Raw genomic sequence first — 26,036 nt, 5'->3', positions numbered from 1 at the left:
AAGAAGAATTGGCCATAAAAAGAATGAGAGCTATGGCTTTTAAAGAGTGTTGGTATGAGTGGAGTGTGCCTGGAGCACAGAAGTTGGGATAATGTGCTTTTAAGGGCAGATCTGATCCGTGAGGTTGCACTTCTCTGGCTAGTAAACTGTTACATGACAGGGCTTTCCTTTCTCAGGCTGTATTTGAAAACAAAGTTGAAGCTACCATTGCATTTCATAAGGAACTCGTGTGTGTGGGACTAGCTGACTGGCATCTCCTTTAGGAAGATGTAGATGGGGGATACATAGTTTCTGGATCTTGTTTAGGTGGCAGGTGGCTACAACCGTGCTCAACTTTGTCAAGACTCAAGTGCTTCTGAGCATATGGACTTCAAGGTCTTGTGGCATTTCAAGGAGGCAGCTCCTTAAATGAAGGCAGCTCTGAAATTCAGGCCTGCTGAGACTTAGGTGTCAGCTCTGTGGGGATTCTCAAGACTACACCCTAGACTGTAGGTAAAGCAATAAGTAGCTCCAAGGCAAGCCTAGAGATGAGTTGAGTGCAATGTGTTTTGTATTAACTCCCATTGTGTGTGCTTGGATCTCAAGATAAACATGAGCTAGTTTACCTTTCTGTCATGGAAGGTGAGGGGGAATAAGCTACCTCAATTTGGCTTGCAAGATAATGGCATGCCTGTGGGCATTAACTGCTCTTGGTTGTGTCAGGTTAATTCACTTATGTGCCTGCAACTCAACTCCTTTCTTTACGTACTGGAATAATTTCAGTGGTTTGATCCTTAACTCCTGCCCCGGAGTGTTCTCTCTCTCCATGGCATTGCGTCTGCTTGTACCATGAGATTCCTCACTGGTTTCACTCCATCCATCTGCCTCCCACATGTACTCCTCTGTTTCAGCATAATCGTGGACTCTTGACTGTTTGGTTTGTTTCCATCATATTTTCCTGTTCCTCTTATCTCTTTCTGCAGTATCTCAAAAGTGTCTTCTTCCAGCTCTTGTATACATTATGCTTTGGTTTGCATGCTTGACCATGGTGTTTTTCTATTATTTTTTTTTCTTTTTTGTCTGCTTATACATATCATCTCCTTGTTTCCCTCTCCCAGTTATAGCAAATATGAGAGATGGTTTTATTGCTTTCTAAATGTTCACAGAATGTTGCTGGAAGAAGGGAATTTATAACCCATGTCTTTTACTTCTTCTGTTGAGCCAGTAAATCTTATCTCTCTGGTCAAGAATTTATGTCCTTCTATTCCTAGAGCATCATGGTAACATCTTGTTTTTAAATGGTTTAAGATACTTTAAAGGGAAAAAAAAAAGGGAAATATAGGTGCTAAATTGAATAGCTGGGCTGTAAATAAGAGACTTCATAACCATATTTTCTGAATTTGTGTTTAACATTTAGTGGTTTACCAGGAATAGATGTGCCCAATAGAAACACTTACACATAGATTAGCCCAAAATGCTTTCATATTTAGGTCAGGTTTTCTTCTACTCTGTCTAATCTCAGTTTCAGTGATCCATGAATTTTTGATCAAGAGTGAGAAACTGTGTTGTAGAAGCCATTAGTGAAGCTTCTATTTGAGGGCCATATGTTACCATGAAAGGTAACACGACTGTAGAAGCGAAGAGACGTAGTTGTAGCAGTCGTTTGTGTATGGCATTATCTAGCTACCAAACTGATGATTTTGCTACTGTGTACTTGGTGAGTGAAAGATTCAGACACTGATCATTCTTTTGGTCATCTTTGGGTATAAGAACATTTTCTCATTAAGTTCATGTTTTGCAAATCAATATGTCAAAATTAGTCTCTTTTTTGGGGTGGGTTTTTTTCCCCCTCCCCCTAGATTTGTCATTTTTGCTGATGTCAAAGGCATGTTTGAGGAAATAAGTTCTAAATGTTTTGCAGTCTTATTTTTCATTGGAGGCTTTGACTGATGTACTTGTGTTAGGCTAACAGAAGACCTAATGTACCTCACAACTGTAAATTTTACTTCTGCCCCTGAACTTTGAAGATAAGAGCTAATATATTTCAATAACTCCTTTTGTAGTTTTTACTCAAAACAGAATTCCTACCTCATTCATCCTTCTGTAAAACCAAATTGATGACCAGCATCCTCCTGCTGATGCAAACAGAAAAAAATGAGTAGTTTACGAGAGAGATTTCTGTGCAGCTCCTTGTAAATGTTCTCCTGTAGTTTTCTGGTATTATTTTTAGGTAGATTTCACTTGCCATTGCTGGTTTTCATACACATTCAATCACTGCATCTAGGAGTCTTTAAATGTTCATTTGCAACCCCAAATGATTCTGTGTTACGAGAGCAGCAACATAAGTTGTTTACATTTGCTGTGTAGTTAAGCATCAGTATCTTTCCACTATGTTAGCATATTAGCAAGACACATATCAGTGCTGAACTTGCTGTCCCGTGTATGCTGAGTATGTAACACATGTCTCTCTACAGTGGATAAGGCCTTGCAGAATTACTATTAAACTGTTACTAATAATCCTTCATATTTTTCAAGGATGTTAGCTTCTAACTGAGGGAATCCAATAAAAAAATCTGTCTATGGGGAAGATTTATTCTATGATCATTCCCTTCGGCATTATAAAACCCTGAATCATACTAGATGAGCCAATAGTCTAATCTGTTATTGCAACATTGAATTCGCATAAATCCTGTGTTTGTATTACTGCTTACTGATACCCCTACAACTATTTTCATAGTACCAAAACCCACCACTTCTGTGTGAAGTAATGACATCTCCAGTCTGAGCTGTCAGAAATAGAGTTTTGGCTAAGACCAGAGAAATTTCAATAAAGAAAACACTGTAGAAGGAAAGCTTGTTGAATTGTATTCTATGTAGCACTTTTATTTCTTTAGAAATACAGAGACATGGGCTGGATCGTAGGATTCTGCAACTAGTTCATAAAATTGCATCCTGTGAGTTGGTTGGGGTTTTTTTGTTGTGTTTTTGTTGGGGTTTTTTTTCCCCAATGTTTACTCCGTAACTTGTAACATTTAAGAAAAGGCATGCAGGTATCACTGTACTGGGAATGCATCTTGCTTTTTTGATGTTTGGAAAAGTAAGATTTGACAAATGGAAGAATGATACGTGCCTCAAGGGCTTACTATCTTGCAAATCTTGTGTAAGCTTCAATGAGGATTATATTTTTATTATTCCTTGAAGCAGAGTGTTTGCACTGTCCTCCCAAATAATCATAATCAACAGAGGAGGTAAATCAAACATAATTTGAACAAGGCAATCTCTTAGACTTGAAAATCCTGAGTCTTGATGAATTGATATGGCTCCTGAACTTCATCATAATTCCATTATTATCTTTGTCTTGAAACAAGCGTATCCTGTAATTGCTGTGTACAGGCACAAATACAATATGGTATTAGTGATTGAATGATGGCAGTCCCAAGAATACTAGAATGCTAGTTAGAATAACGGGAGTATTAGTTAAAATACATCTCACCTTTTAACAACAAGTTGGCATTAGGCATTCCTGTTACTTTAATGGGAGTTTATGAAACACATGCATATTACACAGGTGTTCATTAGCTGCAGGAAATGCTCTTCTTAGCTGTGTGGTATTTTGATTTTATGTTGCTGTATATAGCTTTAAAGAAGACTAAACAGTCAATTACAAAGCCCTGAAATTTAAAACAAAGCCACAGCTGGTTATAGGCAGTATGTGTTATAGTCTTGTCTGTGGTCCTTTTGGTTTTGGGGCACACATCTCTCTCTTCTCAGTGCAACAGGATTTGTACAGCTTCGTCTGCAAACTTTTGTTTGCAAAAATCTGTGGGTTTTGCTGTTTTGTTTTTCAGGGTGTATGCTTTCATCATTCATTGTGATTGAGACTGAATATTTTTATTCTTGTATCTTAGCTTGATGTTTCATAGGTTGTTAAAACAACAATGCTTTGCCCTAGAGTTTTGATGTCTCTTGTTCTCGGCCCGAATAAATTAGTTTGTTCTTGGCTAGTTAAAGCTTGAGGATAGACAAAATACTTAACTCAGATATTTCCATTCATTCTTGAAGATCAAAGTAAACATATTTTCTCTGTACTGTTCTGTATTTTAAAAATTACTTAAATCAGGCCAGCTGTTGTGCTTTTTTGTGCCAGGTTTTGGGAACTTTTGTCCACATAGCACCATATGCATGTCATCCTTAGCTTTACCAGTAACATACTCACCTCTTTGTTTTCTTGCCAATCATAATGACCACTGACGTTATGATGTTATTGTGATAGTACAGAATTCTTCTGTGAGGGAAAGCAGCAGGGACTTGATTGGTATAGTTAATTTTCCCTGTCAAACAAGTGCAAGGCTAATTTAAATGTTTGTAGAGTATCCAGAGAAGAGCCATGAAAATGATTGAAGGATTGGAAAATACGCCTTCAGGTGAATGAAATAAGGTGTTTCTTTAAATATTTTTTTTTAAAAAAAAAGCAGCTAGGGAGTGACCTCATAGCTGCATATAACTACCCAAATGAGGAGGGGAAAAAAAAAATTGATAAAAGATGGGTCTTCAGTGTAGCAGAGAAAAGTATCATGAATTGGTTAAAGTTTAATCCTAATTCCTTTGGATTTAGGAAGCGAATTTATGCACTGGGTCTAGTTAACATTTTACAGCAAGCTATTATATGTTCTGCTGGGTTCTCTGCCTGTGAAAAGACATATCCTATAGTGAAATGGGGAATTCTTCTAAGGAAGATCTCTTAGCTAAAACGTGCATTAAGGGAAGTTTCATGGCCTTTGTTTTGTAGATTATACTAGATTGCAAAATTCCTGAGTTAGGTACCGGTATCTTAGACTCTGTCAGACTCCTTAGAACTACCCATAGTGCCAGAAGACTGCAGACATTGCCAAGTATGGTAGGTGAGATAAAGGTGAGAAAGAAGTGTAAACTGGACATTCCTTGTGTCCCAGTCCTTTTGCGTTCCTGCAGCAATCTGTCTGCACAATCCCTCCTAGGAGGACATAGACTTTTTTCTGATTGAAACAGGAGTGAGGCAATAGGCATGTTAATTTAGTTCATGCACTAGCTTCAATCCTTTGTCATAGGATTTATCATAAAGAAACTTGATAAACTGAGATAATTGAGGATTAGAGTGCAATATGTGCAATGAATAATCAATATCAAAGCAGAGAAGTTAATTCAAGCACTGGAGACCTTTAAAAGAATCATTCATTTTGGGCCATACAAACTGCTGTATTAAAATTGTAGTAAATAAGTGAATGGAAAATTTTAACTTCTTGTAGGTATTCAATCCAAAGGTATACGGCGTCTCAGTTTTGACTCTGCAATGGTACTTCTCTAACAGTCTTAAGTCGTGCAGCCCATGTAGTTAGTTGTGTACTGTTTTAAAGGCTAAGTTTGTAGCTTCAGCTGTGGTTGTTCTGAGGTTTTAGTTAGTCAAACACTGAGCTTTTTTCTTGGAATGTCTACAAATTGGTAGCAGTAGATGTACTTTTAAGTGATTCTGATGCATTACTCCATGTAGTTTAAAAGCCTAGGGTCTAATCATGTAGATGCTTATTCGAGTTTACTTTCAACTAAGCCAGTCTGCAGTGGTTGTATAGCCACAGTGAACCTTATAGTCACTTGTAAATATTTACAGGACTGAGCCAGTATTTCTAATACAAATGCAGAAAGAGAAGTATGCTGTATAGAATATTAATCCATAACCATAAAAAAAAAGGCGGGGGGGAGGGGGCACTAAATTACAGCAAAGGAATTTAATGTGAAAGCTTTGTAAATGTTTTAAGGTGCGTGAAGTTCTTTCTCATGTTTTCTTATATGATAAGTGCTTTTCATTTTGTAATATACTTCAATTATAGTGCTAGTGGAGCTAAAAAGATGTTTGAAATTCTTAAATAATTAAAACAGCGTAGTTCATAGAACAATACTCCAATTATGTAATACTGGTTTGCCTTCCTTATATTGTGGAATTAAAATTTCACTCGTTTAAGGAAATCTTTCTTAAACTTGAGATTGGGCTTTGAGAGGACTTCTTGTTAAAATAAACGGCATGATCTGCAGAGAGCTTTCACTGTTAAGAACCGCTTTGAAACAGTCACTATCATTTCTGCAGTGTCTTTAGAAATGTAATTGGACAGATGGATGTGCTGGATTGGCTCTGTAAGTGTCTTTGTGCTGAGAATAGTATCAATAGCTATTAATAACTTTGAAAGGCTCTCCAGATAAATTAGTGAGTAGTGACCTGATAGCTAAGCAATACATATGTTGTTAAAGTGCAAATAAAGACTTAACTAAGTATTGATTTTCAATCGAATATGAATGCAGGGAATTTCAAAAGTCACATATTTTAGTTATGTAATATTTTCTCTAATATTAAAAGCAGAGATAGTCACCATTGTATTGTTTCAGGATTTCTCCTGATTAATGTAAGAGCGATTGTGCTATGCTTTTGTTTGCTTATTTTTAAAGTTTGTACTTCTTGAGGAAAGAAAAAAAAAAATGATCATAGGCTCAGTAATATGCAGGAAACGTAACCATCTAAAATCCTCTCTGTTGGAAAGGAAATACTGAACCACATCTAACAGAAGCATTTGCGTATTAAAACACCTATAGTATGTTTCACAGAAGTTTCTTGTGATTTTTAACTCTAGATCACCATCGGTGCAGCCTTACTGATTGAAATTCATCTTCATTTGCCTTCCATATTTCAATATAGGTTAATTATGTCCTCTTTGGACATTACTGGGTAGGATATTCAGTCCTTTTCACTGGTCCTGCTCTTGTTTTTGCTTTGGAGGAAGAAATCAGAGGGTTTTATGTGTGTATTTCCTCTTAATTGCCCCACGTAAAGAATTAAATCCTGCAAAGGTAGGTGCTTCAGGGCAATTTCCATTATTTTTTATGTATATACATACATAAAAAATATATATATAATGTTCTTCTATTTTGTGTCTTGTCTTTGCAGTGTGAAACTTTAAAATGTATATACACGAAATGACAGGAAAAACTTGTGTATATAAATATTTCATACTCTTTCCTTACATAGCAGTAATTTTCTATCAGGAACGCGTTAGCAGATGCCTTATTCTGCCCTGGATTCACTTTTACGATTGAGTGCAACTTTAAATGTTTGTTCTGAAACTTCTCCCACCTTACAAAAAAAGTACTGTACTACAGGCTGTGCCATCACAACAGACATTTTATTTGTGATCGAATTAGAATCTGGGTCTTAGGATTTGAAAGACAAACACATTAATCCCCTGAAAGATTCAGTCAGTCTCTGTCAATTCTAATCAGGTAAAGGCATTGGTCATTTTGCTTCAAAGCAGTTGGAGGGATTTTTTAATTCAGGGAGCTGGCCTTTTTATTTCAAGCTTATTTCATCTTTCAGGTAATAATGTACCTATTGCGTGTGATGTACTGCAGGATTTAATACACTCATATGCCCCCTTAAGCTATCACAGTTCTCTGTAATTTGCAGAAATCATTTGTGGTCATCAGCACCAGCTAGTAAGTAGGACACAAAATTATGCTGGTTTTGATAAAAAAAGGTGGGGGAGTGGGAGGGAGGAAGGTGTTGGAGTAGCTTGGGAGGTTTGTCACTTAAGCAGATGACTTAAGAGAGTGAATTTATCTTGGTTTGAAAGAGGGTATCTGAAAAGAAGTTTGGAACAAGGATCTGCATGTAACTATGTTTTCTGTGTAGAACATGGACAAGCAGGCTTGCCTGGTAAACTGAAATGAAATTGATTTTGTAATACCTTCTGTGCAACAAGAATGGTATGCAGAGCTGATTTAAAACTGAACAAGTTACTTTGCATTATCCAGGTGAGATCTTGTGATAACAAGTTTCTAAATTTAGCAAGTTCTGGGGTGAATAGTAGCATGTTTTCTGATGCCACACTATTAGTAAAAAATAATCATATGCAGAGTCTCCTAAATGCTCTCAAAATAAATGAAAGGTGTTGTTCTTAGCACAGTAGGAATTAGAATAAACTTTTTGACCATTGGTATGCTTCTGTTTTGGCCAGGATGTACTGCAGAACTGAATTGCTTACTGTATTCCCTTTCCTACAGGCATTTTCTGTTCAAGGTGTAATTAATTGTCCTTGGAGAGGTCAGGCTTCCAAAATCCAAATCAGATAGATTCCCTGGGCAGTGTATTATGCAGTCTGTATCAGTAAGCTATGCTTTTCTTGCAAGTACTTTAAGATTTGTCTCAGATGTGGTGTCTCACTGTCCAGAAACCGTATGCAGAGGGAAAGTAACAGGCTGAAACCATGATACAGGTATGGAAGTGTAATGGCAGCTGCCCAGGTACTCTTATGTTCTTGTCAGAGTTAATTAAATATATCTCTTGGTTTTCACCAGTTAAGTTCTTCACTTTGTAGTATTTGTGGAAAGTAGGTGAAAGAATTGTTTACAGTGCTGATGAAGCGTGAGGCAAAGCTCACTTGCAGCTGGGCTTTCATAAGTTGTCCCTTTGCCTTTCCTTTCACCCTCTAGTGAATCCTCATTCTTCCCTCTAGAAATCTTTGTCTCCTGCCACAAAAAGGAATCTGGAATAGGTCATGGTTTCCTATTTTCAGCAGTGGGTGGTAACATTCAGCTCCTGGGTAAAATTCAACTCGTCTTCCTTTTTCACGTTTTTTGTATTGTCACTTTAGCATTCAGGATGCCATGAAACACTGGGTTAGAGAATAGAGGACAGATTCTCCAATATGTTCTTGCCTCTTTATATTGCTTGGTGCAAGAAGGCTGGGAAAGCAACGGGGTCTCTTGCCTCACCTGCTCTTAACTCTTTGCGCACTGCAGTGTCTGAAGTGAGACGCGGATTTGATTAAAGCATGTCACGCATTGGCTATTCCCAGAGCTGTCTCTTAATGAAGAAGTGACACCTTTCTTCTTGCTTGGTGGAGATGAGCCTTTGTCCATTACTTTGTATCAGGTGGATGATGAGGTTCTCCATTTCTCTTGTCTTTTAAATGGTGTTATCTTTTAAAATTTTTAAATTCAGCTTGGTAGAGCGATTGCTAAAAGCAAGCAGGAACTAAAGCGTAAGGGAGATAGCAGTGTAATAATTGCAATGCAGCGGTGTGATTTCAGCTTCAATAGGTAGCATTCTGTGAGGTCTGGAAAATGGGGCTGTTCCTTTACATCCCAAGACACTATACTGTACTGTAAAGCAATCGTTCTCATGTTTTACAGAGTACACTATATTGTAATAGAAGTGTCTGTTCCAGGGATTTGCTGAAAAGTAAGGGGTAACTAACTGTCTTTCACTTTCTTCAGTTCTGTTTCACTGCCTGTGTTTCTACAGCCAATCTACCTGAATTGTTTGCCACCCCTCCCTGTACTCCTTGCCCTATCTTGCCCTTGGCTTCTGTTGGTGGCTGCGTTCACAAGGCTGACTCCCATCATTCTGGCAGCGTCAGCCTTGCTGGAGGTTTCCATGCATTAGGATGACTTCTCTCTTCTGGTATTAACAGCCATAATGGAAGCAGCTAGGCTGGTTTCTCTTTCTTCTTTTCCACTTCTTTATAGGCCTCCTAGCATCTTACTTGCAATGTGCAGATCAAGTATTGTTAAATCAACTGGAAGCAAGAAAAGTCAGTGTGATGCACACTGTCTTTCTGTAGATCACAATATGTGTTGTTTATTAGAAATAGAGGGGCTCATGAAATCTGCTCCTAAAATGAGGTTCTAATTTATGATCTTAAGGGCAACGAAGGAAACGAGAAAGAAGTGGAGGAGGAGTAATGGCAGTGCTGTTCTGTACTTTCCTCATTGCATCAGAGTTCCTAATTTTGTAGATAAGAAGGGTTTTCTAACTTACCTGTTCGTATGCCTGGGATCAGGAATTAATTGATGGTATAGGGTTTTTTTCACTGTCTTTGGGTTACCATGAAGAAAAACAGTTCTCCAAAAGAAACTTGTCCTCTAGGTAAGTCTGTGGGCAACTGCATTGCTATTTGGGGGTTTGCCACAAATGACTGAAGGCAGTTATTTTAGATGTCTGAGCTTCCCAAGGAGTCCTGTGGTGTGATTTCCATTTGAACTCCAACTGGCCTAAGCATCCGGAAAATAATCCAGTTAGTATCGTAGCGCTGTGCAGTCTCTGAAGTATTGATAGTTATGGAATAGTTACCTTTTATCTCTTGTTATAACTAGAGATTAGCCTTCTTATGGAGGAGGAAGGAAACACTGAGTAAGGAGGTGTCACTGTAGTCTCTCCCTTCCCTCCTCTGTAGCAGAGCCATCTTCTAATCCTAGATGTCACTGGTTCATCAGGCTAAGAGTGCTTTTTTGATACAGATCCAGAACTTAATATAGCATATTCTGGGCCCTAGAGTATGTGTAACTCTGGATCCCATGAGTGACTGAAGGAGACTGTAAATAAAATCTTTGTCTCCCATATGGCAGCACGGGTTACTCTAACTAGAACCATCCCTTTAAACTCTTTATTTAGTTGTTTTCCAGTAACGTTGTTAGTATTCTGTCTGAAACGTATGAGACTGACCTATATCAAACAGCAAAGGTGCTTGGTTAGCGTCATACAACCTGTATAAAATTAATTGGAGGCTTTTTAGTGCCTAATTTTAAACTAATAAAAGCTATTAATTTTATCCATTTTTTGCCAAATTTTTGTATCTTTCATTTGCAGTGGTGTTGAATATTTGGTTATGTTGCTGCTGCAGTCACTGTTCATCATAAGCAAAATTGTTTTTTGGGGGATTAGTGGGTTGGGTTTGGGCTCATGTGATTCTGTTTGCTTTATTGTTTTGGATTGTAGAACTGGACAATAGAACTTGCGTGACATAATGAATCTCTGTGTGAGGTAATGTGATATAGTGTGTTTTGGGGTTTTTTTAACTATTTTCTTTAACCTTCCTAGAAAGAATGAGTGTATTGTGTCTCTACTATCTCTATTCTCCTATATTGCAGGAGAGAATAACACTTAACAAATGCAATGCTTAAAATGATGATGAAATATATTTTGTTCAGACTTTGTTGACTCCTTCTGTTTGCTTCACCCCCCCAGACAAACGAGTTGATGATTGGCCCTTGATGCAGTCTCCATTTCCAACACTGACTATAAGCACTATTTATCTCCTCACTGTCTGGCTGGGCCCCAAATGGATGAAGACAAGAGAGCCCTTCCAGCTACGTTTCCTGTTGGTTGTTTACAACTTTGGAATGGTTCTACTCAACTTCTTCATTTTCAAAGAGGTGTGTATGCCTTTTCGCAGGAGGGAATTCCTATTTAAGTCAGAGGGTGTCTACAGATTGCAAAATGAAAATAATCTTACATATTCATGATGTCTATTGAGGGTGAATGTTTTGCACAGACTTTTAAAGCTGAGTTTGCCTTTGATGTGAGTATTTCTGTAGCTAGGTACATTGTGTTTGAGAACAAATGCACTAAATGAGTCTATAGAGAGACTTTGTGTACTAGCTATCCCAAGTTCTTCTTAGATTTATTTTAGTGTAGATACTGGACAGATTAACTAAAATTCATAGAGACTTAACACTTGTAACTGATTTTTTTTTTTCTTTTTAATAGTCCTTAAGGGTGTCAGAATGTATCTTGTTAGAAATTGAGCTGTTTGTTGGCACCTTCAATGTGTTTATCATTTTTAGAAATTCAGATGTCCATTGTCTGTAGACAAGTATCTCGTCTGTAAGTTATCTTTTAGAATAAGAATAAAAGTGAAGTGAACTGTATCCTTAAATAAAAATAAAAGGATACAGTCTTCTGATATTTGGTTTGCAACATTCTGAGTGTGTTAATTTTAATAAAGTTCAGTGTTGCTGCATTTGTCCTTTGTCAGGTTTTCTGTACAGAGGAAATGACTAGTAACAATGCAGTGGATCAGCTCTTTAGCAGTAGCTAAGTGAGATTACTTGAACAGTTTGATAATCATTATTCAAGGATAGCTGTCCAGAATATAGCTGATGCTAAGGAGTAGTTTATGCTGCTGTAACTTTGCTCACGTGGATTGAGAGTCTTCTTCCTGGAAGTGCTTGGATCACAAATTTGCAAAATCTGTTCCCAGAAGTAGGCAAATGAACAGAGCAGTTAAAATTACAGCATTGCAGAACTCTTTTTCTGGCTGGTCTGTTCCGTACTTTTGCCAGGAAAGCATGGCATATCTGATGATGATCTGCATACTGACCCTTCCCCAGACCTTCTATAAGAAAATCATTAACTGATTTCAGCCTTTTTTTTAAGACATGGTTCAGTAAAATTTGAGCCAACACACCTCAGTCATCATTTTGTCTAAATTGTTTCCTTGCACTGTTCAACTAAGTAATAAAATACTACAGGTACAACAGAATTTAATGCTGACACCCAAGGATAGTTGTGGGAATGGATTAAATCCAATCATCTTGGCAGATTAATACTGAAACTCCTCTGAAATGAATTCTGCAGTGTTTTTGCCATGTCTGTCTTTTTCACTTATTCTTTTAAATTGGTTTGTTTTATGCATAAGCTGAATTATACCAGACTTGTGGTCAATTAATTTTCAAACCTATGTTGCTAATAGGTTAAGACATGTTAACACATGGCATTTCCAAATCACTGAATTAACATAAAAATGAATGGGACTGCAAATACGCATTTACTGCTGAAAACTCATAATTTTAGACACAGACAGAGGTTCTAGTTTCCTAGTATTTCAAATGGTAGGTTGTTATTCAATGGATGTTAAGGCTATGGATACATTTACAGGAGCTGTCTTTTCTTGATCTTAGAGACTGATAGGAGGAAGGTGTTCAAGTTTCAATTGTTCCCTTTAACCAGGCAACTTCTGCTTGAATCTACGTGAGGTTTACACTACCAGTGTGCCACTGTTGTAACTCGCATGAGTAATGTAGTTGTTATGGGTAAAATGATACACAGTTTGTATTTGTGAATGACTGTAAAGTTTCCAGGTATTGCTGAGAACAGAATTTGAATGCGAAATGCCTTTAAATGTTATTTAAATAATCATCCTGATAGCAAGCTGTATTGTTCATCTGTGATGACTTACATTAAAATGGTAAGTCCATGAAGCACTGCTAGGTTGTGTAGTCCAAGTCCCATATATTGGACTCAAGTTCAGATTCAAATTAGGAGCAGATTTTGCTTAGAACATGCAGAAGTCCCAGATGCGTAGCCCCTATTTTGCCACAAGATCTTGAATTTCTTATTCTACTTTGAGGCAGTCTGGTGAAGTCAATTTACTGCCTTTTGCCAAGTGAACCTTGGTCAAATTATCCAGTAGGTTGCAGTAGAGATTGGTTAGTTTCTGTAACAGTGTGGACTAAACTGTTCCCTGCTCTTCTCTGATATTATCAAATGTGCTTGTGCCTGTGTGGGACCACACTGGAGAGCAGTGATGTTACCACAGTTTGTAAATGGACTTGGATGATGCAGAAGTAGTTCAGTTTCTTTCTTAGCATAATTTCTGTGGACAGTTCTTTCACTTTCCTCCTTAACAGACATGTGCAGCAAATAAGTCCAGAGTTTCACAAGGTTTTGTACATTGGTTTTATCTGGATAACACTTGTCTCTGCATCTGTCTGCACTCCTAGTGCTGTGTGCAACTTGAGATACCAAAGTAAACTCGAGTTCAGTCTAAATCAGATGGAAGTCAGGTTAGCAGAAAGAATAGTCAGTGCCTACCCGTGTTTATTTTGGAGATCTTTTTGTATCACCCTTCTTTACTTTTACAGCTCACAATTTACAGGTTATGTCTGCTCCACTGCTGTCTTTTTTGATCCTTAACAGGGTGGGATTACCTGGCTTTAAACGATATTGGATCATAACATTTATGAATGTCAAGATTAGAAGTATTACTTGAACCTTGTACAGCTCTAGGCAAGTGTTCTTTCCAATGGGAACTTCCTCAAATGTCAAGTTTATCTTCTCCTGTTTAGATTATTGCAACACGCTTTATTTGGCATAGCCCTACAGGAGCACTTCATGTGCTTTAGGCTGTTTCTGTTGGCACAAAATGGGGAACTTTTTTTTATCCAGTTTCTCTCAATATGTTTTATGGGTGCTCAGCATTGGCTGTTCAGGGTTTTTTTTCTGGATTTTGATTGGTATACTGTTTTAAGAATAGTAGATCCAAATTACCTAATCCCTGTCCATTGGAGAGAGTTCTCTCTAATCCATCATGGGAATAACGTTTCTATCATTCATAGTGCAAGCAATTAGGTATTTTCTGTCTCTGAACGTAGAGCCGTCAGAAGAAATACTTGTGTTTGAATAGCTTAAGGTCGTACTGGAATTCTTACTAGTTTGTACGGGGCTCTAATTATCTGGGCAGATACATGCAGGGAAAAATGAGGACTTACTTTTTAATTTACAAGAAAAAAATAGGTACTGTGTAACAACAGGTTGCTAGAACTAAATATTGGCTTTCTTCAATAGTATTCTCAGGACTGATAAGGATATTTTAAATATTTCTGTCCAGGTAAGTTTGATGTAGCAAGAAATTTGCTGATAATTGTTATGAGCATGTTTTATGTAGCATTTTTCCCCTCATGTATGACTTTAATATTTTCAGCTGTTTTTGTCATCAAGAGCTCGAGGGTACAGCTATGTCTGCCAGACTGTGGATTATTCAGATAATGTTTATGAAGTTAGGGTGAGTATTTCTTTTTTGTATTTGTATATGAATGTGTGTAATATATACCACTACATGATGGTTTAAGTCTTGTCTGAAAATAGTGTTTCCAAAGTTCTGCTGTGAGCCATGACTGTATCCCGTTATATTCTCACAGATCGCTTCAGGTTTGACTACATTGCACATAGCAGGTTTAATCAAAGTGCATCAGTGTATTTGCATTAACTTTCATCTGACTGCTAAAAGTAAGGGTAGTCTTAAAGATACCATCCTTGGCTTCATCCACAGTTGTACAATCCAAGATAAACTTTGTATACATACTTTGGTTCCTAGACCTTGCTGAAGTTTATACCAGGGTAACCACAGTAAAGGTGTAGTGTTCTAGCTGGATCAAAGCAAGTAAGATTTGTCAGCATATGCTGTGGTTGCATACTGGTGAGGCAACTTTTTGTCTCCTTTACCCATGTTTGGCTTCATGAGGTCTTGCTGGCTTCTGGCAAATGTATTTCAGTACATTTCATTGCAGAAGCTTAGATTGCAAATGTGTATTTTTTGGAAAGCATTCAAATTAAAATCAAAGTGCAGATGCTTGTTAATTTCTGTAACACTGTTGATTAGCTCATGTACTAAACCTTATCTTCTGGCAGAGCTGACACCTGAGAATCTCTCAGCTGTTCTTGCAAGTTTCATCTACAGATTAGAACATGTTCCTGAAAATGTAATGCAAGTGTGTTATAGTCTAAATATATTTAATATTTATAACACATTTTGAAAAATGTCTGTCTAGAAGGTGACTGTTCATGGGTAGTATTATTCAAAAGCTTGTGCATGTGGCAGGGGTGGTAGTGAGAAGGATAGGTTTGAGTCTTCCACCTTGTGTATAATGGCTGATATTGCAGAACAACTCCGTGTAGGTTTTTATTGGCCTTACAGTAGTTGTGGCTCTTTCACCTTTGCCAATACTGTGCACTCACTATTTCAGCCACTAGAATACTTTTTTTTGTTTAAAAACAAAATCTAGCCAAGTATAACAAATGTTTGACAGGGGCTTTTTTCCGATAGATAAGCAAAATAGAATACCCTTGTACTCAGCTGGATGACATTGGGGACTGGTATGGCATATATTGAAGGAATTTTTATAATAGCTAAGTACAAGAGGTAATGACTTTCAGTATGCAAAAATTCTGTTTCATAACCTCACTTTTAGGTGCACTTGTTTGTGGGAGGCTGTGCAGGGGTCAGACCTGCTGAAAAGAATTATCTTCTGTTTTAGTCATTATGACAAACAAAGCATGTTATACAATGAAATAAAGGCAAAATGACCTGCACAGTGTATTTATTGCATATGATATATCCAGAAAAGAAGGGTTGCTCTAGCAATATCTACTCTTTGGATTTTCTGACTTTTTAAGTTTTTTTGCAAACTTGTGGATTTGCATAAACTTTATTTCTAAGGTTTTAAGTTGTAACATGTTCAGTTAGCAACTGAGAGAGTTGAGGAAGCAGGGAAATTTGAGTTCTTTCAAGTTGTTGCAGCAACTGTATAGTATGTTATCAGTCAAGACCCTTATCTTGATCATTAACTGGTAGTTCTTGTGATGCATGTTCAATTTAGGTAAATAAGTCGCAAGTAGAAAACGACACTTTCCACAAGTGTACTTTGTCTAACTAAAGAATCTAGGATATGTTTCTGGCCTGCTTTACAGTGTATCATGCTCTGCATTTAGAAGGTATGTTGTTGGTTTTTGACACTGTAGGACAAACACCACCACTGCCCCACCCCCTGCCCCCAAACCTCCTCAAGATTCCTTTCACCATCATTTTTCTTAATATAAACCTGAAAAAGCAATTTTAAAGTGTAAGTAAATGTGGGCTTCTTTTTGCAGTTTTGCGTTGAGAGTTGATAAACCTTGTATCACATCTCTCACACCCTTTTGATAGATCTTGATACTAAATGCCTAGTATCTATTGGCACTGTGTTTTCTCTGAAGAGGAATGCTGCACTGCAACAGTAGAATTAATTACAAATGCAATAACTTTATTTGTAAGAGAATAAGTAAGTGAGTCCTATATTAGATAAAGGAGACTGGGACTAACTCAAATGGAAACAGCACTGAGCCCAGAAAGCATTATGGAACATGCTCTGGAAAGCAACAGCTTCATATATGACTTTATTGTAGGGCTTAGAAAGCTGGAACAAATATTGAGAAATGTGAAACTAATTGCATGTGGTGGTCTAAATGGAAACTTAGAAGCCCTGGTATGACCTCTGTTTCTATCTTTTTGGGAATGTGCCACTATGATGTTGCTATGTAGCGGCCCCTTTTGTCCAAAGCTCCTGCTCAAATTGAGGGGTCAAGAAACCATCCTTTGTTCCTCAAGGGAGTGCAGAGAGCTGGTAAATGGTTCCCCCCCAAAAAAAAAGTTTGGCTATCCTGGGTGCCAGAGAATGTCTTTCCTCTCCTCTCCAACCCACATCCTGTCTCAAGACAGTAAGCCAATGGTGATTTCAAGGGAACAGTGTAAGGGCATGTGGTGGTACTTCCCCTGTAGAGTCTAGCAATGCCAGTGATCTGCAGCTCACAGACCTCTTAAGTCAGACATAGCCTCTTTGTTTTGCCAGTTTTTAAGGGGATATTCTTCCATGAATTTGTCTGTACATTTTCTTCAACTTTAGCAAGCTTCTGGCTTTCACTGGCAATTAATTCTGTAGTTAGTTTATACATAGTATGAAGAAGTTGGTCCTCCTACTTACTGTTTTGAACCTACCTACACCTGTTAATCTCATCCAGGCTCCCTTGGCTGTTGTTCTACAAGAGGCAGTGGACGACTGGAGCAAGCAGTGGAAATTAGATTCCACAGTTGCAGGGAATGGAAATTAGATTCCACAGTTGCAGAAATAAACTCCTTTCTAAAGGACTTATCTTCTGGGTGTAGTAGATAGCCACCTTACTGACTGCTGGCAGGAAGTTGAGGAGTGTGTTTTGTAATTCGTTATATATAAAAAAATGTTGATAGTAGAGAAGAAAGAAAAGGGGGAAGAAATGCCCAAGAATAGATTTTGAAGGATCTGCAGCTGCATCTTGGAAGAACTTTTTTTGGTTATAGCTTAGGAGTCAAAATAATAAATGCAAAGGGCCGAGGTGTTAAATCCATGGTTTGTAGTACTCCTTTGGAAGCTCCAGTATTTGGAGTGAACAATTTCCTGATACTGTCTAGCTTAAGGCATGTTAGTGTCTGTGAGTAGTCACTTTCCCCTTCTGCTTACATTTGTATGTCCTTGTTTCCCAGGTCAAGGTTCACCTATTTTATTAGCATTTCTGGAGAGCTGAGAATTAGGAATCTGGGGCTGTGTGAATTAGTTAGCTCCTAGTTTTAAGTGTGCTGATCATAATCATAAAGCTGAGCTATAGTTGTCTTCTGTATTGTAATTGTAATCTGCATTGTTTGTATTTATGTCTAGAGCTTGTGTAGTTTCCTGTTACAAAATAAATATAATAATTTACTTTAAACTTCTGTGAAAAGGGAACTTGACTTGACAAAATAGACTTCATGGTCATGTAAACAGAATTCTATAACTGAAGCAAGGAAAAGAGTTCTCTTTAAAAGCCACTTTAATTTTTCCTGTTACTGTTACTTTCTAAGAAGTACCTGTCTCTTCAAATCCCTTAATGGGTAACTGTCTCCAACCTGAAATGAGGAAGGAGGGTGCAGGAACAGAGTCCCATGTTGAAACAGCCCTCTGTTCAAAAACCCTGCAGCAGGCAGAGGTCATGGGATTGGACCTCTTGTTGACCCCCTTAATCCTAGGCTGTAATGTAATCTTTCTGTGCCATCTGGTGTTTTAACAGACTTAGATTGACGCATATGAAAATGGCCAGAAAAGGTATGGTTGTGACTAGTAATATTCATATAAGGAATATGCCTTTTTAATGCCTATTTTCTTGTAAGCTAAATCTTTCTTTCATGCTGTGTCCGAAGAAAGGCTACAGGTTAGGTCCTAACTTCTGATGCTTTGCAAAATATGTTTAATAGTAGCCATCTGCTCCTGACATAGCTTATGTATCAGTGTATTGTTCTACTTTATTTCTGCCTTCTGTCACTGATTGCATGCATGGCCTTGGGTAAATGACTTAACATCTGTTTCATTTTTTTCTGCATCTATAAGCTACTGATCAAAACATCTGCGTAAGTCATTGACAGCACTGAAATAGATCATCAGTACATGAAACCTATCAGGTTTGAGAATAAATGGTAGTAAAATTTGATGATCAGAAGAGAGCAAAAGAGCTGTCAGGCAAAAAAATCTACAGGAACACAAAAATCAGCAGTTATAATCCTGCAAAGGAATGGAGGCTATTTTTGTTCTGAAGTGATAGGAAGCATTTTGATCAAAAGTTCAGCTGATTTTGATCCATGGGCTGTAATTGCTTTCTGTGCAAGGCAGGCGAATTCAAAAGAGGAATGAGGTGTGTGAAATGACTTGTCCGGGAGCATATAGTGAACCTGTGGCATCTTGGGCATAAAACATAAGGTTTTTTGTTGGATTTTTCTCCACTTACATTTTGCTCTATGTCATTCAGTAAATTGGCTATTTGCTTATTGGCTATTTGGCTTATTGTTCCACTCTTTCTTTAACAAAATGAACATCAGCTTTATAAGAGATTTTATGGCAGTTTGCTTGTAACTGACCTATTGATTCTTTAAAAGTTTCATGGAAGGAAGGACTTCCAAAGAGCTTAAGTATTGTAGTGCTTGCTTGTCATTTTATGGGTACAGTCCAAAGTGTTTATTGTTAACTCATGAGATGAAAAGATGCTTATCTTAATTTATTTAAGAGATGCAGCTTTAGCAAAGATCTGTAAAAGATGCTGGACTGTTATGCTAATCCATGGGTGTGAGACAAAGCCTTGATATGAGTGGTATTAAACACCTGACTACCTGTCCCAGAGGCAGAACTGTACTGGATATTGAGCAACATAGATAGATAGATAGATAGATGGTTCTTGCAGCTTGCCTGTGTGTCTGGGAACTCCAAGATCTGTGGGAGTCACTTTTCTGTCATTAAGCCTCTCTCCCAACTTTGACAGTATTAGTATGTTTTTATATAAAATTGACAAAATCTGCCTCCTCTCCCTGAGACCTGAAGTAGGCTAGATCGCATCCGGAGAGCCAGAAGGGTATTCATTAATGGATACATAGTAGTCTGCAGTTTGGCAACAGTAAGTTGTGCAGTCCCTTTGGGAAACTGCGGAGTCTGCAATGCAGATCTGCGGCACTCTTCTGCTGCTGTGCTGCTTTTTTGCTTCTGCTGTAATCTCTCCTAAAATGTTCACCAGTCCAATTATGGCTGTGACAAGCTTAGTCTGAGGAGAGATGTGTTCCTTCCCTACTAGTTTGGAGAGGTGGAGGAAAACACCATGCAGGGCTGTAGCATTGCTCTGTACTGCTCATTCATCTGATTCCCCTTTCTCTCACTTGCTTAACAGTGTGTGTGTATTTAGGAAGGGAAGCTACTGCTGTCTTAACTTTTTCTCTTCTGTCTCCCCTGGGGACTGAGGCAGTGGTGAGGTTATTTCACACCATGTTAAGGTAAGAAAGTCTGATTTGCCATCAGATGAGTCCTGAAAGACCAGGTGAACTTCTTACAAATAGGTGTGTTGTGACATTGCCTGCTCTCCTTGCTGGTGGTGCCATTTCAAACTCTTTTTTTTTTTTTTTTTTTTTTTTTTTCATTCTTTATGTGAGTCACCATCCGGGATATGTTCTGGTCCCACCCTTGCATAACGAGCTAGATGACTCACAATGCCAGGAACTAAACTTGTTGCTATGCTTTGGGATCTGGAAGGGAGTCCCCACCACCACCATACCCCCGTATCATAGGATTAGCAAATTGCTACGCAGAGCTTCTGGGCTTTACCTGGTACAACAATATCCTGGTTTCAGCAGGAAGCCATATTCATGTTGCATCTTGAGCAAGATCCACTGTAATGGGTGGATTAGAAAAAGAATTTGGGGTGTGTAGAGCGGCCCTGTTGGGTAGCTGGGTTGTGGCTCTGCAGCTTGTGTTGCTCCTGTGGTCTCATTTCTTCTGTTCCCTGAATGGCACAGAGCCACTGGAGGAATGCTGGTTTCCAAAGGCAGGGGTACTGAGCAGGCCAGAAGCAGCTGAGGGGAATATGCCCTAAGGGATGTGAAATCTGTACCGTACCTAGCTTGTAAGAGTGATTTGGTATCTTCCCACCCATACGCCTGTGGTACCGAAAGAATTTTATCTAAGGTTTCAACCTTTGCAGCTTCATTTTATCATAACGTTTCTGCCTCGTTGTTCTGACTGCATCAAAGTGTTGCCTCATTGATATGGGAAGCCCTGTAGTAGTCTTCTCCCGCAAAACTTACGATAGAGAATGAGGACACAAACTCCCTATGTTTAACTGGTAAACTATTTAGAGATGACAAAGCTTTTAATTACGTTAGCTCTTTTTTATGGTTGTGATTTGTAAGCAGTGGACTTAGAATAATACTTCCATGTCCAGCATAGATCAATGGAGTATGGGTTTTGTTGTTGTTTTCATACTGTCAGATGTTTGATGACTTCACCTCAACATTTATCAGGATTTGGAGAAGGAAGAGGTATCCTTCTCTTGCAGCAGGTAGGTGGAGAGAACTTTATTCCATTCAACTTAAAATCACTAAAACTTCTGTGTTGTCTTTTTTTCATTGCAGATAGCTGCTGCTTTATGGTGGTATTATGTCTCTAAAGGAATTGAATATTTGGATACAGTATTCTTCATCCTGAGGAAGAAATTTAACCAAATTAGTTTCCTTCATGTCTATCACCATTTCACCATGTTCACTTTGTGGTGGATTGGTATTAAATGGGTTGCAGGTGGACAAGGTGAGTTCCCTTCTTCCCATACCCTTTTTACTGGACATAAGGAAGAATTATTATTGTTTGGGATCAATGGAAAAAAGTTTTTGTAGACTTAACATTATAATATACAAGAATGTTTAAATAGCACTGAAGCAGTGCAGTAGCTTTAATGTGTACAGTCTTCCTCTGTGGGAAATGTGGGGGAGGAAAAGATAACAGGGAAATAATCTAATGAATTGCAAAACTTGTTGGTTTTGTTTTCCTCATGGGCATCAATTGCAAGCCTGAAGTTCTATCTTCAAAATTTTCCTTGTTCTATATGAAATAGAAAGATGAACGTGTCTTGCCTAACTTCAATTTTTGCAGATACAGAGAACTGCAAAATCTAATTATGGGCCACAGTCTGTGTGCAAATGTAATGAAGTTAATGGAGATATTATTTTGGCATTATATCTGAGTTTGGGGTTTGCTTTCTTTTTTGTAAAGAGGCATGTATAAAATTCTGAAACCTTCCCTTGAAGGTGAGCCAATAAATCTGTCAATTAACTTTTAAAACCTATTCCTAATGACACAAATCTATAATTCATTATTAGCCTTTTTTTTTCCTTGCTTCCTTTCTAAAGCCCCCATCAAAGAATTTTATTCCATTGTACTTGCCACATCCTCCCTTGCTTGCATTGCACCCTTGTTCCTGTTGTTTTGCCTTGTCTCTTTCAAATTATAAGCTCTACAGAGTTGAGGGTTCCGGGAAAATACCCTGTTTTGTTTGTAATGTGCTTTGTAGGCTTAAGACACGGAAAATAACATATAGTAAACACCACACCAAACTAAGATTTCGGCATTTTTTTTGTCAAACCACACTAATACTTAATGCATGGGGGGTTTATGCTCTCATTTACTATAGATCTCTTGTACTGAGTGGTTACTTATATTCAAAAGAAGAAATAGTTAAAATGAGTATCTGTGACTATCCTTGAATTTCTCCCAAGTAATCTGCAGGATGCAGGTACTCGACCAGACATTTAATGATCTTTATTGGCTACTGCACTAATAAAATAAGTTTATTGGAGACTGGATGCTTACTTGTCATCTTAGAAATTCCCTGGATATCTCAAAATGCCCTCTTCCTTGTTGCCTTTTCAGACTTTTCATGTTAAATATCTGCAGTTTTCAATACAACAGTTGCAACTATTTCAGAATTTACTTCAAGTTTTGGTGTTCTTCCACTGCCTCTTAGTTTCGAGCCCCTGCAAAAAGAAAAGCAACAGTTGCTCTTCTGCATTTATGTAGTGCTATTGCATAAAGGTGGATAGATCTATGTTCTTCTGTTTTCTAGTTGATAGCACATCGCTTACATGGACAGATCCATTATAAACTAGACCCTATTATAACCAACTGGGTCTAGACCACATGGGCATCTGAGCTGTTTGATGTCAGCAGCTATTGTCTGTATTGCCCTAATCTTATACACCAGAGCCTTTTTGAGCCTCTCTGGCAGTGTAAGAATATCTAACAAGATAGAATTTGTTTCTGTTAAATGGCTGTTAATCTTGACAGAGCAAAGAGATCTTAATGCAAATGAGAACTGTTGTCTTTGTTTCCATCATGGATCATTCTGGTAAAAGTTATACTGTACATTTATATATTTAAGAATGCTGGATGTTTTACCTCATAAATAAGGAAACTAAAGATGAGCAATTTAGGGAAACTCACTGGCAATGCCCGTAAACATGTTACAACCACAAGTGAAGTTTTGCTTTGTATTATTTTTTTGGCCTCTTTAGTCAGACTTCCACATGAGTTTCTTGACTTCTTGCTGAGAAGTGAACCTGTGTATTTAAATATAGTTTAAAATATTTAAGTTGAGAACCTGATACTTTATCCTTTATATTGGATATTACCGCTTTGAATAATCCTTTAGCAAAACAATTGCACTTATACAACAATAACTAATGTGGAATCCATGTGATTTATGTCTGTTCAACAAAAATCTTATGAAAAGCTTTTGCATAAGTAGTTCCATGAAAGATGTTGTATACTATTTGCATGAACAGCTGTTTGTGTCAGCACATGTTGGCAGTCAGGTCTATACTATACTATTGAATATTTTGAAGATGGAAGCCTGGCATGTCCTGTGCTTTATAATTTTTACCATCACATGAAAAATACTAGAAAAGACTTCTTTCTTTTTTCAAAATTACATGACAATCTTCCCTTCTGTTCCTGGACAGCTTTTTTTGGAGCTCAGATGAATGCGTTTATTCATGTCATTATGTACATGTATTATGGATTAGCTGCCTGTGGCCCTAAATTTCAGAAATACCTGTGGTGGAAACGATACTTGACCATATTGCAACTGGTAAGTAAAATTTCTCCCATTATCTCAGAAGGTAATGCCTCTGAGTGGATTTGCATTTGCAGAGCTTTGGAACAGATGCTGCTCTTCCCAAAAGTTCTTAGCTGTCTGATACTCACAGCTCAAGTTAGCATACTTCCTGGAGATGGAATTATTTATTTCATTTCTCAAAAAATACGCAGCATAGGTAAGAGTTGTGTGAGTAAAGTCTAATGCTATTTTACTGGTTGTTTCAACTGAATTGCAAAAACCTGTTCAAAAGGTAGAGAAAATCCAGATCTCTTAATGTCTTCTCATTTTCCTATTTCTGAAAACTGGTGCCAGGTACTGCAATAAATTTGATGTCCCTGGTCAAGCATATGTGCACGTGCATGATGTGACAGTCAAATACAGCTTCCCTACCACCTCCCAGTTTAGCAGTTTTCATAACTTAATGCATCAGTATACATTGGTGCAGTCAGACCTACAGAATATATCCAGACCTTTTTGATTCTATATTTTCTGTCTTTCAGGTGCAGTTCCATGTGACTATTGGCCACACAGCCTTGTCTATTTATATTGATTGTCCTTTCCCTAAATGGATGCACTGGGGTGTAATTTTCTATGCTGTCACCTTCATTTTGCTGTTTGGTAACTTCTACTATCGGACATATAAGCTGCCCAAGGAACCTGTAAAGAATGGCAAAATAGCAAATGGTGCTGTTGCAAATGGAGTAAGCAAACCAGAAAATAATGCAGTGGTGGAAAATGGAAAAAAGCAGAAAAAGGGAAAAGCAAAAGGAGAGTAACTTGATCCAGGCCTTAACCATTGTTGGCAGTAAGGAACCTCCAGTTTGGTTTATAAAAGGAAGAAAAAAACCACTATCTGTACCAATTAACCTTAGGTTACTGAAGAGCTAGAACACAGATATTTTCATTATTTATGAAGATTGTTTTAAGAACAACACTAAAGTTGAATTTCTATTGTAATTATGTAATTATCATGCATATGATCTCTGTGTAAACTTGTAGACTGCTGGTGCTGGTGAATGTAAGGAAGAATTGCAGTTGATTCCATGTTTAGCAGTCCAAAAGTTAATACTACCATTGATACAGGCAGTTTTGTTGGCACCCACATTTCTTTGGGGGAGGGAGGGGAAGGAAGTAGCGTTTGGATACTTGTGTTTTCTTTCCAGAAAATTATTAAATTTCAAATTATGATATATTATCTAATCAGAATGTGCAACTTTTCTTGTCCTCCTTGGGAGAGTATCTTCAGACACATTATGTGCTGTCAGAACAGTGTTTGACTTTTCAGACATTACTTGATTTAACCGAGTGTCTGTTACAGTTGTTTTTTATTTTCTTGTGTGGAAATATACCTACCTCTTCATCTGCTGAAAAGAATATTGAGCATTAAATAACTGGTTTCTGAAATATGGAGTCCTCTAATATAAATATCTGTTAACACTAATTCAGGAGAAAATATTATTTCCTGTGGGAGTAAAAGGGATTTTGGGGGCTATTTTTTGGTCAGGTCATCAATAACCTTTTTCAATGTAAACTTACATTTTGGAGTGGTACTTTTAGTATGGCTAAGTGAAGAAAACATTTTAATAATGTATAAATGTATAAATATGAAACAATATATTGTTTGAAGCAAGCAGTAAAAGTAGGCCTGCTGCTTGTTGTCCATGACCTGCATTAAACCTGTGGTGCTGACTGATACTGAAAATGGTGAGATAATATTATGGTGGAGGGAAAACAACAACGTGCAGTTCCATTTAGAAATGCTGTGTATAGGTAGCTATGACAAGACAGTCACTTTATTGGGAGAGAGAATTCGGTTAAAAAGTACTAGATACAGCAAACATAAAATATTGAAGATGCTGCTACTGCTTGATACCCATCAATACTCTATTTGTTTAGACACTTGCAGAGAAAGTATTGCTAGTAGTCAGGCCACCATTTTAATGTGAATGTCAGAGATGGGCTTCTGAAACTGTTCCCAAAACATTCTCGGCTCTTTTCAGCCTAATTGACAAAGTGATTCTGCTAATCATTTTTTAGTCAAAACTGCTAAAATAAGTAGAAGCCTTTTAGATGGCTTTCCATCTTATATGATACATTAATGGACTTCTTACTGCTCCTTTTATGAAGAAAATATGGAAAGTTATTCTCCTTCCAAATAATGTGATTACTAAGAGAGATGTTTTGAGCTGCT

At 37.7% G+C, this 26,036-nt stretch overlaps 1 protein-coding gene across 2 annotated transcripts in view; it reads left to right on the top strand.

The window, feature by feature from the left end:
* Positions 1 to 25,206, top strand: part of ELOVL4 (ELOVL fatty acid elongase 4) — a 31,742-nt gene extending 6,536 nt beyond the window's left edge. For both annotated transcript variants that reach the window (XM_072857838.1, XM_072857839.1), the window contains 5 exons: positions 11,027 to 11,214; positions 14,544 to 14,624; positions 21,330 to 21,501; positions 23,709 to 23,836; positions 24,346 to 25,206. In XM_072857838.1, coding sequence (XP_072713939.1) covers positions 11,027 to 11,214; positions 14,544 to 14,624; positions 21,330 to 21,501; positions 23,709 to 23,836; positions 24,346 to 24,621 — 845 coding nt within the window. In that variant the 3' untranslated portion in view covers positions 24,622 to 25,206. The remainder of the gene's footprint in view (positions 1 to 11,026; positions 11,215 to 14,543; positions 14,625 to 21,329; positions 21,502 to 23,708; positions 23,837 to 24,345) is intronic.
* Positions 25,207 to 26,036: the final 830 nt, after the last annotated feature.

The sequence above is a fragment of the Ciconia boyciana genome, chromosome 3 (assembly GCF_034638445.1).
Source record: "Ciconia boyciana chromosome 3, ASM3463844v1, whole genome shotgun sequence".
Taxonomy (NCBI): Eukaryota; Metazoa; Chordata; class Aves; order Ciconiiformes; family Ciconiidae; genus Ciconia; species Ciconia boyciana.
Note: the sequence above shows the minus strand (reverse complement) of the source record. Positions and strands in the feature narration are given on the sequence as shown.